Source organism: Syngnathoides biaculeatus, chromosome 3, assembly GCF_019802595.1.
Source record: "Syngnathoides biaculeatus isolate LvHL_M chromosome 3, ASM1980259v1, whole genome shotgun sequence".
Taxonomy (NCBI): Eukaryota; Metazoa; Chordata; class Actinopteri; order Syngnathiformes; family Syngnathidae; genus Syngnathoides; species Syngnathoides biaculeatus.
Window position 1 is genome coordinate 38354345 of NC_084642.1, and position 16504 is coordinate 38370848.

Here is a 16504-nt window from a genome sequence, read left to right on the forward strand (position 1 = left end):
GCCGGAGCCTATCCCAGCTGTCAATGGGCAGGAGGCGGGGTACACCCTGAACTGGTTGCCAGCCAATTGCAGGGAACGTGGAGACAAACAAGACGCACTCACACTTGGGGGCAATTTAGAGTGTCCAAATAATAATAATAATGTTGCATGTTTTTGGGATGTGGGAGGAAACCAGAGTGCCCGGGGAAAACACACGCATACATGGCGAGAGCATGCAAACTCCACACAGGTGGGTCCAGGATTGAAACCGGGAACTCAGAACTTTCCAGGTGATCCACCGTGCCGTCCTAAAAAGATTCGTTCACCGAATCGTAATAAATAATTTAAGTGCTTCGTCATTCCGTCAATGCTACACCCCCGAGGTTCGCCTTCATTCAACACGTTCACCGAAGCAGTAGAGTTGTGTCATTTTTTGTAATGTAGGAAAGGCAAAGGAATTTAATCAGAATAATCATTAAAAAAAAAAAGATAAGATAAGCTCAGATACCCACCATCATTTCGCGTCCGCTTCCGTCCAGCTATGCTTTCGCCGGCAAGATTTTCATGTATTCCGGTGCATACCATCGATGACACTTGGTGCTATCTCAGTTTACTGTTATTGTCATCTGATTAGTTGAAAGTGAGTGTTGAGAAATGTTATGTTTCATTTATCCATCCTGTTAAATGTCATCGTGTTGTGTGCGCCGTCACTCATTGTGTCCTGCAGAAGGCAGTGTGCCCCTGACCATTATGTTATCTGGATTGTTCACCAATTATTGTTCCGCTTCCGGGTTAGCTAATAAAGAGTTGTGAAACAAAGCCAATAAGCAAAGCAGAGCGCGAGTACGATCGATATTTTCCCCACCGAAAATAAACATGGCTCGATAAAGCTAAATTTAAGAAGTTCACCAGGAACTGTTACAATAGCTCCCGCTGCAAGACACTGCGTTGAACACATCCATCCATTTTTTGGCCGGTTATCCTCGCAAGGGTCGCGGGAGTACTGGACCCTATACAATGACGTACAATAAAAACTATAGACTGCGCACTCTGCATACATTGTCGACTGGCATGGTGAATAGGCTCTGACTTCCGGTCAGGGCAAAAAGCATAGGAAACACATTGTTTTGGAAAACGATTTGATAAATCTAAATACCTGGGATGTTTTGGATTCCCAAAGATATGAATATTATCGAAACATTTGCAGCATGCCCAGGAAGGTTTAGAACAGGGGTGTCCAAACTTTTTGCAAAGAGGGCCAGATTTGGTAAGGTGAAAATGTGTGGGGGCCGACTATTTAGCCTGACATTCTTTGAACCATTAACATTAAATACAAATTAACTTTTTGGGATTTTTTTCAATTTAATTACAAATGGCATACTTTTACTTTTACATTTTTTTTTTACATTTAGGTTTTTACCGAAATCACAAACCACAAAAAATTAAGAAAACTATAAAGGATATCTAAGTTCATGTGAAACATTACATATTATTCACTATTATATGCTCACTGTAGGAAAAGTGCTGAAAACAAAACAATGATCACTGCATATTCAAACTGTGATTTTGACCATCACAAAAAAATTAATTAACTGAGATTTAAGAATTTATTCAACTCAGAGGACTTAACAAAGGTCTTGCCTGCACTAATGTGAAGGGTGATACTGGGATCTTGACTGCAGTATGTAGTCCATGTCTGGCTCAAGAGCAGTGGTTTTGATGCGCAAGACGTCACGCAGGTGAGAGTCACTCAGTCTCGTCCTCATGCGGCTCTTGTTAATGTTCATAACGGAGAATGTCTTCTCGCACATGTATGTGGAGCCAAACAAGCTCAGCATTTTCTTAGCAAATGTCCGAATTGCTTGGAACCTGCCTTCATCCAGCTGGCGGTAGAAGTTGACAAGAGGGAGCTGTTGGTGCCGACTGCGATGCTCGGCGTCACACTGCAGCTCAATGAGCTCCAGTTGCAGGTGGTCTGGAGCGTCATCAGGGTCCACGGAGAAAGGAGAGGAAAAAAGCGTGATCTCCTTTTCAATAGCTGCAAAGTCCCGAAAGCGCTGCTGAAACTCCTCAACCAGAGATGAGATGTCTGCTGCATACTTTGTCATTTGCGCACTGATATTGATCTGTGGGAAACTGGTCACAATTTCCTGCAGCGACGGGAAATGTGCGGTATTGGGCTGCGCCTGTGACAGGTGTCTTTGGAAAAGTAGCAGCTTGGTCCGAAAGGCTTTGATGTGTGAATACAGTTGGCTTACCACTGCATTTTGCCCTTGAAGGCTTGTGTTCAGCGCATTCAGATGTCGCGTTATGTCAACTAAAAATCCCAAATCAGCCAGCCAAACAGGATCATTTAATTGTGGCATGGGTTGTCCCTTTTTAGTCAAGAATTGTCCAATTTCCTCCCTGAGAGAGAAGAAGCGCTGCAGCGCAGACCCCCGACTGAGCCACCTTACGTCGGTGTGATACAAAACATCTCCGTATTCAGCCTGGATGTCGAGAAGAAACTGTTGAAACTGGCGGTGGCACAGCGCTTTGGAGCGAATATAATTAATAGTCTTTATCACCGGTTTCATAACATTATCATATTTCATATATTTGGCACAGAGAACTTCTTGATGAATAATACAGTGGAGTTTAATAGCGCTGCCTTTTTCTTCGCTGACTTTGTTACAGACAAGGCTTGATAATCCACTCCGCTCGCCAGCCATGGCAGGTGCGCCGTCCGTAATAATCCCGGTGACTTTATTCCACTGTAGTTTCATGTCATCTACGGTTGAACAAACAGAAACAAATAAATCCGTTCCTCTTGTTTGGCCCTTCAGACTCTGGAGGTCCAGAAGCTCTTCACTCACGTTCATGTCATTGTCCACTCCTCTTAAAAAGATCAGTAACTGAGCGGTGTCGGACGCATCCGTGATTTCATCGCACGCTAACGAGAAAAAGTCAAACTCAGTTCCTTTTGCCTCTAACTGTCTCTTAATATCTAATGAAACGTCTTCAATTCTCCGTACCACAGTATTACGAGCCAGGCAAATATTGGCAAACTCTTGCTTCTTCGCGGGACAAATTTTCTCAACCATTTTCATTACACAGTCTTTAATAAATTCACCCTCAGTGAAAGGTTTGCAGTGCTTTGCAATCAGCGTTGCCACTTCGTAGCTTGGCTTTGTGGCATTTTCATTTGACTCACGGACTCTTGTGAAAAAGCTTTGCTGTGCCGTTAAAACAGCTTCCAGTTGCTTCACTTTTTCACCGCGTTTGTTCCCAGTTAGCTTGTCGTAGCTAGCATGTTTCGTCTGGTAGTGCCTCTTGATGTTGAATTCCTTGAAAACAGCCACAGTCTCTTGGCAAATTAGGCAGACACAGTTGTTTCGTATTTCAGTGAAAAAATACTCAAATTTCCACTTGTCCTGGAAGCGGCGGCCCTCGCGGTCAACTTTCCTTTTTTTGTTTACAGACGCCATGTTAGGAATGGGCTGGGCTGAAACGATCACGCAAGGTCAAGGGTCACAGCGGCAAGAGTGCGGCCACAGGGCTACTGCCATCTTCTGGTGAAATGAAAAATATGAAAAATAGCTTTTTGTACACATGTATTTTATACTGTGGTCAACAGTGCTGGCGGGCCGCATATTATTGATTTCATGATAGAGGCCGCGGGCCGGTAAAAATTTGTCCACGGGCCGCAATTGGCCCGGGGGCCGGACTTTGGACATGTCTGGTTTAGAAGATACATTGACACATATATGTCATAGAGCTCGTGCACGTGACGTCACAATTTTCACGGTGGTGTATTACCGTCAAACAGAGATGCTTGACATTGTGGGAGACATTGAACCGGAGGAGAATATTTACAATACCCGAGACCTGTTGTGCTGTTGATTGTCACAACACAGGAGACAGATATTCAAATAGATCATTCTATAGAATACCAAGGGCCTGTGTGTGTTCTACGTTTTATTCTACATCATTGGGAAGAGCCAAATTGTATTTGTATAGGAAACAATGTGCTGACACGTTTGTGGGTTTTGTTGAATGGAGAGAGTTTGCGTTCCTAGCTTTGAGTTGTATATTGGATGAGTACAAAAGTACAAATGAGTACAAAATCATAGAGGCAACACTACGTGTGATCGATACATTTAATGAAGCAATAGTGGAGCTGTCCGAAGGGGGGAAAAAAAGTGTCTAGTCAAAGGCAATCCCAATGCTTAAAATGTAGCACCATTGAATGAAACAGAGAGGATGACATGTGACCACGGACACAACAGTTAAGTTGTGGAAACTCTGTACACCCTGCAGTCATTAAAGCGGAATTCCGGTGCTTTTCATGAACAATGTATCCAATCATCTTGTTGAACGTGGATTACAAACTCTTCACTTCAATTTTAGCAAAACGCCTTGAAATAATACTCCCAACATATTATTCAATTGGATCAAACAGGTTTGATCAAACAAAGGCAAACACAAGACAATGTCAGGAGAACACTACAGGTAATAATCACGTAAAGAACAAGTGATGATACTCCCAAACACTTTTAAGGTTAATGTTACAGTATGTTGCCTCCTATATTCAAAATACAGAATTAGCTTTTTGTGCACTCTATTGTCTGTGCTTCCATCCTGGATCAGGCTGTGCCAAGGTCGAATTTTAAAATTACACACCATCTCATCCTAGACTCTCTACTTTGGCTTCAGACCAGACCTTTCCCACGCGAAAAAGAGAAAATGTCGTCCAATCTCACCACTTTTTCTTTGATTATTCACATACTCCGACAGTCATTGCATCTTAAAACAACCGTATTTCTTTTTCAACTTTCTCTATTATTATCGAGAGTTGCCGTTGTTCATCGCCTGGCACATGTCCTCCTGAGTACGCTACATACTGTAATACATACTGTCAGGGAGTCTGGTCTTAGTTAGAAGTGATCCGCATATCATCTAAATATGGCCTGATATGATAGGCTAATATTGCCCCGGTCACTTCACTCGATTGTGAGATTTTCTCTTCTTCGAAAGGAGCTTCCGTGTCAGAAGGGGCGTCGACCAGAGAAACTGAAAAACAATAATAGTCACTATTAATAATTAATTTTTGTTTAAATGAGAGAAATGTGAGAAAAGGTTAATGCCTGTCTTAATAAAGTGTGTGTTTAGCGGTTTAGCAGCCTTAAAACATATATAAAGCGAAGCAGCACAAGCGGAGGAGGGAGAGGAAGCAAAAGTGGGGCCGTCAGTTTGCCCACCTGCTCACGCTAAAGAACAACCTACTGTTGGAATTTTATTTCTAAATCATCATAAACTTAAGTTAGTAATCTGACCCCAATTTGTGACCTTACCCAACTGCCACTCATCCAACAATATGCGCGCTCGTTCTGCAATAGAAAGGTATCAGGAAGCCGGCATTTTCACACACGAGTGGATTTATTCCTTCAACACACACCTGGGTCTCGGGTCCCTCTCATTACAACCCTGTACGTCTCTGTTGCCACCAGCAGACGCACTCTACATCCAAGTTGCCCAGAACAATTTTAAAGTACAATCTTGTAATTCACTATTGGTTCTGTGTCTCCTGCAGGTATCCTTGGCGCTCTCTCATTGGTCTCCTTTGGTCCGCCGGATTTTGGCCCAACTCCTCCCCTGCAGACTCGCGTGCTGGCTCCTCCTGGTGGTGGTTTCCTGACAGTAGTTTTTCCACCAACTGCTTCTGAGTCCTCTCGTCTCCGCACCATCCTTGCAGTTCGCACCGTGTGTTCTAAAACATTCCCTTCTTGCACATTCTTGCATCACATACCCTGTTTCGTTCCACCAGTCACACACTCAGCACTTTACAGTCTCACACTTTCATACACAGGATGTAGCAACATGTAATGAACTACTTTAAGCTCAAACTCTTATATTACTTTATTACACAGAAGACCTGTTCCAAGCCTGTATCTCACCAAAGCCAGATCCATTGCCAACAAGATGAACGAGCAGAAAAATGCTGTTTGTGAATGCATCCTCATTATAATATCGACCTGGCTTCACAAAAACATTCCTGAAACTAGCGTGCAGCTGGCAGGCCACACCACTGGAATCGAAATAAAAACTGAAAAAGCAAAGGTGGGGGCCTCTGTGTGCACTCCCAGCAATTCGCACATAGGCCAAATAGATCAACAGAAGACGCCATCAGCATAGTTTGACTTGCTGTGTTAACTCACCTGGACAACCGCTGAGCTATGCAAGGATGCTTTTTGTGGATTATAGCTTGCCCTGTAACAATAATTCCAGACATTCTGATAATTCAACTGGACATATTGGGGCTCCCACCTCTCACCTGCAGACCTGGCATCACCCGAAAATTCTCAATGCTACCGTGAAGCTAGCAGGCCGCACCCTGCACCGCTGGGATTGGACTGAAAAACTCTGCTAAAAGCAGAGGTGAGGGGCTCCGTGTGTACGTGCTTGATGACTGGTGCAACAGCAGTGTGGTTATTGAGACACACTGTTCATCTGACATTGAGTACGTCTGTTAAATGCCAGCCCTTTTACGTCCCAAGGGAGCTAATTGCAGTCATCATCATGGTTAGGGTTAGCATGGTTTCTTTGATGGTGTCTCCTGCACATTCGGCCAGAGATCTTGGCCCTTTTGTCAGAGAAAGCATGATGTCTACTGTTTGGCAACCAATGTTATCCAATACGTTGTTGTATTCGCAGTCGCTTGATGCATATTGGATTAAAACAAAAGCATTTCACCCATTTTCCATTTTGGAGCATTGCCTATTTGACATACACCATGGTCGAAAAACAATAGGTGACTTGCAGGTGACGTCACATCCGTTTTGAATTTTTTTCTGGCCGCCATATTGGGAGGTCTCATTTCACTGGTTACATTAGATTACATAAGACGCTTTTTGACTTCTGAGACGATGGTGCACACGTGTTGTGTTATTGGCTGCTATAACAAGTTCAGCAAAGAAGGGAACAGACAGTTTTTCCGATTTCCGAAAATAATTACACACCAAGGACCCCAAAAAGAAGAAATGTCGAGCAAACGGCAAGCGAAGTGGCTCAGTAATATCTCGCGTGCAGATCTCACTCGTCCCACAGTTTCAAGTCATGCGTGCAGCGATCACTTCATAAGTGGTGAGTTTAAGCCTAGTATTGCACTTTGACCATATCCTCCTTACCGCTATTTTTACATGTGTTGTTTGCTGTGTTTTATATGACAAGACTAACGGTGTTATAGAGGTCTACATGTACATGTACATCCAACTCGGCTGCCGATCGAATTCGGCCGCCGGTGACAGGCTCTTCATCTCCAGTTTAGGATACAAACGTATGAATGTGTGTTGTGCGTTTGCTGTCTGTTTACTGTCTGTAAACGTTAAATTATTTTTTAAGAAGGAAATATACCTATATATATTAAAAACAACACAACTATGCATGTAGCACCTACCACCTACCAGGGCATCATTCACGCTAGCCCTAATACAACAGTAGTGGCTTTCCATTTGTTCACATTTGTCTGTCTGGGATGCTCAGAACTACTTCATCTAGTTCCTTCCAGAATTTCTCTTTCAACTCTTGGTCACATCCTACCTGTGGGGCATAGCCGCTAACCACATTATACATAACACCCTCAATTTCAAATTTTAGTCTCATCACTCGATCTGATACTCTTTTCACCTCCAAGACATTCTTAGCCAGCTCTTCCTTTAAAATAACCCCGACTCCATTTCTCTTCCCATCTACTGCGTGGTAGAATAATTTAAACCCTGCTCCTAAACTTCTAGCCTTACTACCTTTCCACCTGCTCTCTTGGATGCACAGAATATCAACCTTTCTCCTAATCATCATGTCAACCAACTCCTGAGCTTTTCCTGTCATAGTCCCAACATTCAAAGTCCCTACACTCAGTTGTAGGCTCTGTGCATTCCTCTTTTTCTTCTGACGATGGATCCGGTTTCCTCCTCTTCTTTGTCTTTTTGACCAACTTATTCAATAGAATACTAGCGGGAGAGAAGATGCCATAAGAATGGAGGAAAAGTGTGCTAGTCCCCGATTTTAAAAACAAAGGTATTATTCACAACTGTGGAAACTATTCAGGAATAAAGATGCTGAGCCACACAATGAAGTTATGGGAAAGAGTAGTGGAGGCTAGACTCAGGACAGAAGTAAGTATCTGCAAGCAAAAGTATGGTTTCATGCCTAGAAAAAGTACCACAGTTGCATTATTTACCTTGAGGATGCTCGTGTAAAAGCACAGAGAAGGTCAGAAGGAGGTAAATTGTGTCTTTGTGGATCAACAAAAAGCCTATGATTGAGTGCCAAGAAAAGAACTGTGGTCCTGCATGTGTAAGTCTGGTGTGGCGGAGAAATATGTTAGAATAGTAAAGGACATGTATGAGGGCAGCAGAACAATGGTGAGGTGTGTCATAGGTGTGACAGAAGAATTTAAAGTGGAGGTGGGACTGCATCAGGGATTAGCTCTGAGACCCTTCCTGTTTGCAGTGGTAATGGATGTTCGCAGATGACATTGTGATCTGCAGTGAACACAGGGAGCTGGTGGAGGAACAATTACAAAGATGGAGGTACGCACTGGAAAGGAGAGGAATGAAGATTAGCCGAAGTAAAACAGAATATATGTGCGTGAATGAGAGAGGTGGAGGAGGAAGGGTGAAGCTCCAGGGAGAAGAGATAGCGAGGGTGGATGACTTCAAATATTTGTGGTCAACAATACAGAGCAATGGAGAGTGTGGTCAGGAAGTGAAGAAACGGGTCCAAGCAGGTTGGAACAGCTGGCGAAAGGTGTCTGGTGTGTTATGTGACAGAAGAGTGTCTGCTTGGATGAAGGGCAAAGTTTACAAAACAGTGGTGAGGCCGGCCATGATGTACGGATTAGAGACAGTGGCACTGAAGAAACAACAGGAATCTGAACTGGAGGTGGCAGAAATGAAGATGTTGAGGTTCTCGCTCGGAGTGAGCAGGTTGGATAGGATTAGAAATGAGCTCATTAGAGGGACAGCCAAAGCTGGATGTTTTGGAGACAAGATTCGAGAGAGAAGACTTCGATGGTTTGGACATGTTCAGAGGCGAGAGAGTGAGTATATTGGTAGAAGGATGCTGAGGATGGAGCTCCCAGGCAAAAGAGCGAGAGGAAGACCAAAGAGAAGGTTTATGGATGTGGTGAGGGAAGACATGAGGGCAGTTGGGGTTAGAGAGGAAGATGCAGGAGATAGGCTAAGATGGCAAAAGATGACACGCTGTGGCGACCCCTAACGGGACAAGCCGAAAGGAAAAGAAGAAGAAGAAGAAGTGAGTGTGGTAAGGAAGTGAAGAAACTGGTACAAGCGGGATGGAACAGTTGGCAGAAGGTGTCTGGTGTTCTATGTGACAGAAGACTCTCTGCTAGGATGAAGGGAAAAGTTTATAAAACAGTGGTGAGGTCAGCCATGATGTACGAATTAGAGACGGTGAATCTGAAGGAACAACAGGAAGCAGAACTAGAGGTAGCAGAAATGAAGATGTTGAGGTTCTCGCTCAAAGTGATTTGGTTGGATAGGATTAGAAATGAGCTAATTAGAGCAGTGATTTCCAACCTTTATAGAGCCAAGGCATATATTCTATAATTGAAAAATCCCACAGCACACCAACAAAATTAAATGTCACCAAAAACGGATCAGTTAGTTACTGTATGTACATCCTATCATCTAACAGAAGAGGATTTTTTTGTTCTGTCTGTCATTGTGCCTCACTGGCATAAATAGATGAATTAAGATACATTATTTCTTGGAATAAATGTTTTTTTAGAAATTACATAAAATTGGATAACTTCCCATGGCACACCTGAAGAGCGCTCATGGCACACTAATGTACCCCAGCACACTGTTTGGGAATCACTGTATTAGAGGAACAGCCAAAGTTGGATGGTTTGGAGACAAGGTTAGAGAGAGATCAGACTTCTATGGTTTGGACATGTTCACAGGCGAGAGAGTGAGTATGTTGGTAGAATGGTGCAGAGGATGGAGCTGCCAGGCAAAAGAGCGAGAGGAAGACCAAAGAAAAGTTTGATGGATGTTGTGAGGGAGGACATGAGGACAGTGGGTGTTAGAGAAGAGGATGCACGAGATAGGCTGAGATGGAAAAAGATGACACGCTGTGGTGACCCCCAATGGGACAAGCCGAAAAAAAAGAACATCTGAAGCTGTTGAAAGACGCCATAGACATCTGACACAAAAGCCAGAGTGGCTTTATGTCTCAAAAAAATAAAAGTCCCATGTTTATACACATTTTTGTTTAACTGTACATTTTTTCCTTCCATTTTGAGAACAAAAGTGACAAATTATTTTCTCCAAAGATCAAACTTCGAGCTTATTTCATTCAAGTCGCATGCCAGTTTTATGAAAATGTTAACATTTCCTGCTACAATCACCTGACTGTGGCCGGGAGACGCAGGGGAGACGTCTTCTCCGGGGCCATTGTTGTTCTCCTCGGAGTTAACTCCCTTCTGGGTGGTGAGAACAAAGTTACTTTTCCCCGGTCGCCGTCGCAATTTTTTCCCCACGGTTTTACAGTTCATTCCCTTCCTATTAAACAGCAGTCACAACCTATATGTTCAACCTATATTTAATTGAAGACACTAAAAAGACTAATGTTCAAACCGATAAACTATTTCTAGCAAATAATTGCTACCTTAGAATTTTATGGCTGCAACATGTTCCCAAAAAATATTGGCACAGCTGGCAAAAAAAGACTAAGAAAGTTGAGAATTGCACATCAAATACCTGTTCGGAACATCGTACAGGTGAACTGGCTAATTGGGCACAAGCGGGTGGCATGATTAGGTATAAAAGGACCTTACCTGAATTGCTGTTATTCACAAGCAAAGACAGGATGGGGTTCACCCTTGTGAACAAGTGTATGAGAAAATAGTCGAACAGTTTCAAGACAATGTTCCTCAACGTACAATTGCAAGGAATTTACAGATTTTAGCATGTACGGCTCATAATATGAAAAGGTTCAGAGAATCTCGAGAAATCACTGCATGTAGGCGGCAAAGCTGAAAACAAACATTGAATGAGTGTGACCTTCGATCCATCAAGTGGCACTGCATCAAAAACTGATAATGTGTAAAGGAAATCACCACATGGGCTCAGCAACACTTCAGAAAACCAATATCAGTAAATTTGGCGCTATATTCACAAGTGTAACTTAAAACTCTACGATGCAGAGCGAAAGCCATTTATCAACAACACCCAGAAATGCCACCATCTTCTGTGGCCCCGGGCACATTTAAGATAGACCTATGCAAAAGTTGAAAGTGTTCTGTGGTCCGATGCATTCACATTTCAAAATTGTAGACGTTGTGTCCTCCGGGCCAAAAAGAAAAAGAACCATTCGGAATGTTGTAGACACAATTAATGCTGAAATTTGCATACAGGTTTCGGAGAAACATATGCTGCTGTCAGGTTTAAGCAGCCTTTTGCTTAGTCAGGAACAGCTTCTTCAGGGACATGGTCAGTGACGTGTCCGGTGATATAACATCCAGTGATAGCCAGGCTCACGCAACCCAGGACATTTAAAGTACAATTTCTCAAAGAAGGAAAACAAGAGGAACTTCTTGCTCGCGAGGAGAACGTGGGATGTGTCTCTTTCACAATCTCCAACCCATTCTGCCCACATCTCCACAAATCCTCATTTTTATTCCTTAGCGCGGTCCGCATCACAACAAAGCAAACGTGACAAAAATAGCCAATGTGAGTCTTTGCGATGTCTTCATCATCCTTCCGAGATCGTCAGTTTTTTTGTTTGTCTGCTGCATCCCTGTCTGGTGTTTCCACAGCACCCAATATAACCTGATTGCATCACATTGTTTAAGGGGCCACTGTCATGATTTTTAGTATGTTTTAAATGAAAAAACGGCAGCCGACATGGACCCATGTGTTTTTCACCACAAAACATGATTTTGACATATACTGTCATGATCCTGCCGCTTCAGCACGAGCTGTGCGGCTGCGCTGATTGGGAGGCACACACCTGTGCCTCATGCGGCCTGATCATCCCCCGTATATATAGGACCCGGTGACGACTGGTCCTCGGCCAGTTCGTTGAGCTTTATGTCCCGTTCCAGCACTCTCGTATTCCTGACTGAACCTGTGTGTACCGACCTCCGTCCGTTCTCCGACCAACCTTGTAAGCCTGACTCCTTGATACTTCTGCCTGCGTTGATTGTTTCCCCGTGTACCGACTCCTGCCTGTCCACTCATCTGTTCTCGTCGCCCGACGTCACAACTACCGCTGCTGCACCGGACTGCCTGCTCGATCCCCGACCTCTGCGTACAATAAACGTGTTTCTTCTTGAACTACCTTGCGTCTTCCGAGTTCCTGCATTTGGGTCCTACCTCTCGTTCCGATGGGACGTGACATATACAGCTTTTTGTAACTCCCGCTATGAAAATCCTCTCAAGGGATTTCTTTTCAAGAAGAAGGAGGAAGTGACCTGGCAGGACTGCCCTCAATTGGACTTGTTTGTTTCTATTAGTTTTACCTCCGGGAAGGTAGCTCGTTGTTCCTTCGTGTCAGCCAAAATGCCGGCTCGTTGCATTGCTGGACATTGCTTGAACAGTTGGGAGGATGGATTTACCCTTCATTAGTTTGCCAGAGACCCGGTTCGTTGTGAAAAATGGATTGCACGGGTGCAATGGACGAGAGCTTCGTGGGTTCCAAATGATACAGCTACTAAAAAAAAAAAAAATAGTTCGGGGCAGACCACGTAATCCGTCTCTCATAATGTAACAAAAGATCTTTGTACATATGACAGGCGTGCTAAATGTGTCGATGTGTGCGTTGGACGGCGTCAGGCTCGCCGGTGAAGGTTGGTGTGTCGCGTCGCGCACCCTTCGGGTTCGCGGACGGCAGCTCTGTAGAACGCTGCCGACAATGGTGCACTCGGCCACGTGCGACGACAACGCCGTACAGCGCCCCGGGTCGACGGTGTTGTTCATCGGTGACGGCGACGGCTATGTGCTCTCCGCTCATATTTATTTTAACGTATAGATATTGAAGTGAATAATGTTATATGAATTTTTCATTACAATATCTATTTTCGAATGTTTATAAGGATGACACTTGACCTTTAAGCACATCATAGCAAAAGTTTCCATGGCACACAATGGGCCTCGTGATTGCATCACATTCAGCAAAGAAGCATTAAAAACAACCAAGAGAGCAAATATGAGATAACTTCATATCCAATTAATCTAACATTTCCCTCCTGTTTATCTAATATTTGCTTAAATTCTCACATCAACCAAAATAGACACTTCACTAGATTTTCGACTACTTTATGATACACTCAGAGGAAAAAAAATGGCTGTTTCTGCATCGTCATAACAGCCGGAATCTGGAAACAGATCAGGCAAGTCAGCTGGAATACTCCCTCACAATTTGTCCCCACCTTGTTGCCAGTCTTTAGCTCACCTCCCCAATCGGATCCTAGGCTGAAGTGACCTTTTTGGGATGTGCCAAATGAATCCAAGTCAACCTATTTTTACAGCTGTGAGTGTTGTCAACAAAACCTGAAATGGACATTCCAAATTAGGCAAATACCAGTGCTTCCTTATGCTCCTCACCAGGATCCAGTCTCCTGGTTCCACAAATGTGGTGTCCTGCTGACATCGGGATGCTCTGTTGGAAAAAGTTCTATCCATTTTGATAATGCATCTATTATGACCAAGCAATACTTTTTTTTTCTCACTTTGTGTCAGGTAAATCCTATTCGACATTTGTTAAATACCAAGTAATAAGGAGAGAAGACACCTGTTTTGTTTCTTGAGCTCAAGGAGAAAGAAGAAGAACTGCAAGGTACAATTCTTGAATATGTTCTAAAGCAGCCTTCCTCGAAACCTTTTTATTAGATTTAGGAAGTCCCTCCCAATGGTGACAAATCTAAAGGGTGGGGGTAAGCAAAAACGTGTTTGTGTGATTAGGTGTCTGTATGTCGTTGGAAAGTTATATGTAAACAAACAAATATGTACTATAACTTTGTACAGTGGAGAAAATAAGTATTTTAACACCCTGCTATATTGCAAGTTCTCCCACTTAGAAATCATGGAGGGGTCTTAAATTTTCATCGTAGGTGCATGTCCACTGTGAGAGAGAGAGAATCTAAAAAGAAAAATTCAGAAACCACAATGTATAATTTTTTTAACGACTTATTTGTGTGATACAGCTGCAAATACGTATTTGAACACCTGTCTATCAGGTAGAATTCTGACCCTCAAAGACCAGTTAGTCCGCCTTTAAAGGTCCACCTCCACTCCAAGTATTATCCTGAATCAGATGCACCTGTGTGAGGTCGTTAACTGCATAATGACACCTGTCCACCCCATACAATCAGTAAGACTCTAACTTGTAACACGGCCAAGACCAAAGAGGTGTCCAGAGACACCAAAGACAAAATTATACAACTTCACGCAGCTGAAAGGGCTCCGGAGAAATTGCCAATCAGCTTGGTGAAAAAAGGTCCACTGTTGGAGCAATCATTAGAAAATGGAAGAAGCTAAACATGGCGGTCAATCTCAATGGGAGTGGATCCCCATGCAAGACATCTCCTCGTGGGGTCTCAATGATCCTTAGAAATGTGAGGAATCAGCCCAGGACTCCACGACAGGATTTGGGCCAAAATCTCTCCTGCAGTGTGTGCAAACCTGGTGAACAACAACAACAAACATTTAACCTCTGTAATTACAAACAAAGGCTACTGTACCAAATATTAACATTGCTTTTCTCAGGTGTTCAAATACTTATTTGCACATTTTCACACAGATAAATTGTTAACAAAAAAAATCATATATTGCTACATTTATAGATTTTTCTTTTTAGATAATCTCTCTCACAGTGGACATGCACCTACGATGAAAATTTCAGACCCCTCCATGATTTCTAAGTGGGAGAACTTGCAATATAGCAGTGTTCAAATACTTGTTTTCTTCACTGTATGTGATGAACAAAGCGTTCTTCTTTGCGAGCAGAATCATTTTCTTCATTGCAGCAAATGTGTGATAAACATACATTTTCATTAATAAATCTCACTTTGGTTGAAATTTGGAGAAAATTTATTTTATTTATTTTTTTGTGGATGTAGTATTTGTGCATGTTTTCCTGTCCTCTCATCATAATGTTTGTATATAATTTTTACATGTCCTAGTTTCCTTTCATCATCCCTCCTGCTTAGACATGCGTTACCAGATGGCTCAATTTAGACAGGTTCATTTGGTACAACTGGTTTATTGTTTGGTCATAGATGTTGATTTTTTGTATTGCTCTCTTTTTCTCCCCATGAATCCTGTTCCATTTTTGGACTCTGTTGCTGAATTTCTTATAATGTATTCAATTCTAGATTTATAGTTGTGTCAACATCATAATTTTGAGGTTTTCCCCGATGAAGCTTCCTTTTTTTTTTTCCTATCAGCGAAACCATTTTCCAATGAAATCACAAATTTGTTTGTGTGTGTGTGTGTGTGTGTGTGAGACACATTTAGATAAATCAACAGTTTTTTGCAGTTGTGTTGCATTTAGTAATTGAACTAACAATTTTGCATACATTCCCTGTGGATGAATTCATCCGTGTTTTTTCCCTTATTGCACAAAAATGTGAACCCTTGCAAATGCATATTGGGTGTCTGGATAAATTGTTACATTTTTCTTACATTACTTTACATGCCTCAGTTAGTGTTATGAGTTCTGCTATTTTTGCAGAATAAAGTGGTGGCAATTTCTGTGCTTTTAAAATCGTCATCTTTTGAGGCTATGGCATATTCTGATTCTATTTTCACAAATGCAAACAAGTTTCCTGATTGGTCATGGCTGGTCTTACAACTCACATCTGCTTTTTGCTTTTTTTTTTCTTTGCCAATTCTCGACAATCATGTTTTGTTCCATCTTCCGGTAAATGGCAACATTTGCTGGATTAAGAATTGTACAACTTTCTATTGGGATAGAAATGTCATGTTTAGCAGAAGGTGGAACAAAACAGTGCACTTCTTTCTATGAAGTCACAAAGTGAACTTTAAAATTGATCATTTGATCAAAAATCTCATCACAATTTGGCAAAACCAAGTCTGCGCTTGTCAAGAATGCTTGATTTATGTTGCAAAATGTTTTTTCCACTTCAGCCCTCCAGTTCAACAATGATATAATTTTTAAGTCTTCCTCAGTCCATCAGTTTGTGTAATGGAGCTGTTAATTTGTCTAATTTGGTACCCAAATTCGACATTTACTTATCAGTCGTAAAAATGACAATTTGTTAATTTGTTTGTGGCTTTAGAGCTTGTAAAATGTTTAACCTGTTCTTGGCAAATTAGAGTTTCTTTTTGCTTTGTGCCCGTTCTCAGCCAGATGCTTCAAAAGAGCAGCTGTCTTTCACATTTCTTCATCAGGGAAGCTACTGATACATTATTTAAATAACCCATGGAGTAGAAATTTAACTCCAAATTTAAATGTAAAATTCTTTACCCACTGGGTTTGAGAAAAATGAATTATACAA

General features: G+C 42.3%; 2 protein-coding genes across 11 annotated transcripts in view; both read right to left on the reverse strand.

Annotated features, from left to right (window-relative positions):
• The window catches only part of prc1b (protein regulator of cytokinesis 1b), a 33500-nt gene extending 32495 nt beyond the window's left edge, over positions 1-1005 (reverse strand). For 2 of the 3 annotated variants that reach the window (XM_061815739.1, XM_061815738.1), the window contains exon 1: positions 492-1005. The gene's annotated coding sequence lies outside the window, so the exon portion shown is untranslated. The remainder of the gene's footprint in view (positions 1-491) is intronic. The other variant, XM_061815737.1, reaches the window with a different exon arrangement.
• A 3088-nt stretch (positions 1006-4093) lies between these two features.
• Positions 4094-16504, reverse strand: part of vps33b (VPS33B late endosome and lysosome associated) — a 59416-nt gene continuing 47005 nt past the window's right edge. For 4 of the 8 annotated variants that reach the window (XM_061815725.1, XM_061815732.1, XM_061815733.1 and 1 more), the window contains one exon: positions 4095-5031. In XM_061815725.1, the coding sequence (XP_061671709.1) occupies positions 4892-5031 (140 nt within the window). In that variant the 3' untranslated portion in view covers positions 4095-4891. Of the gene's footprint in view, positions 5032-10390; positions 10466-13414; positions 14667-16504 lie in introns of all 8 variants that reach the window. The other 4 variants (XR_009794379.1, XR_009794378.1, XM_061815726.1 and 1 more) reach the window with 3 other exon arrangements.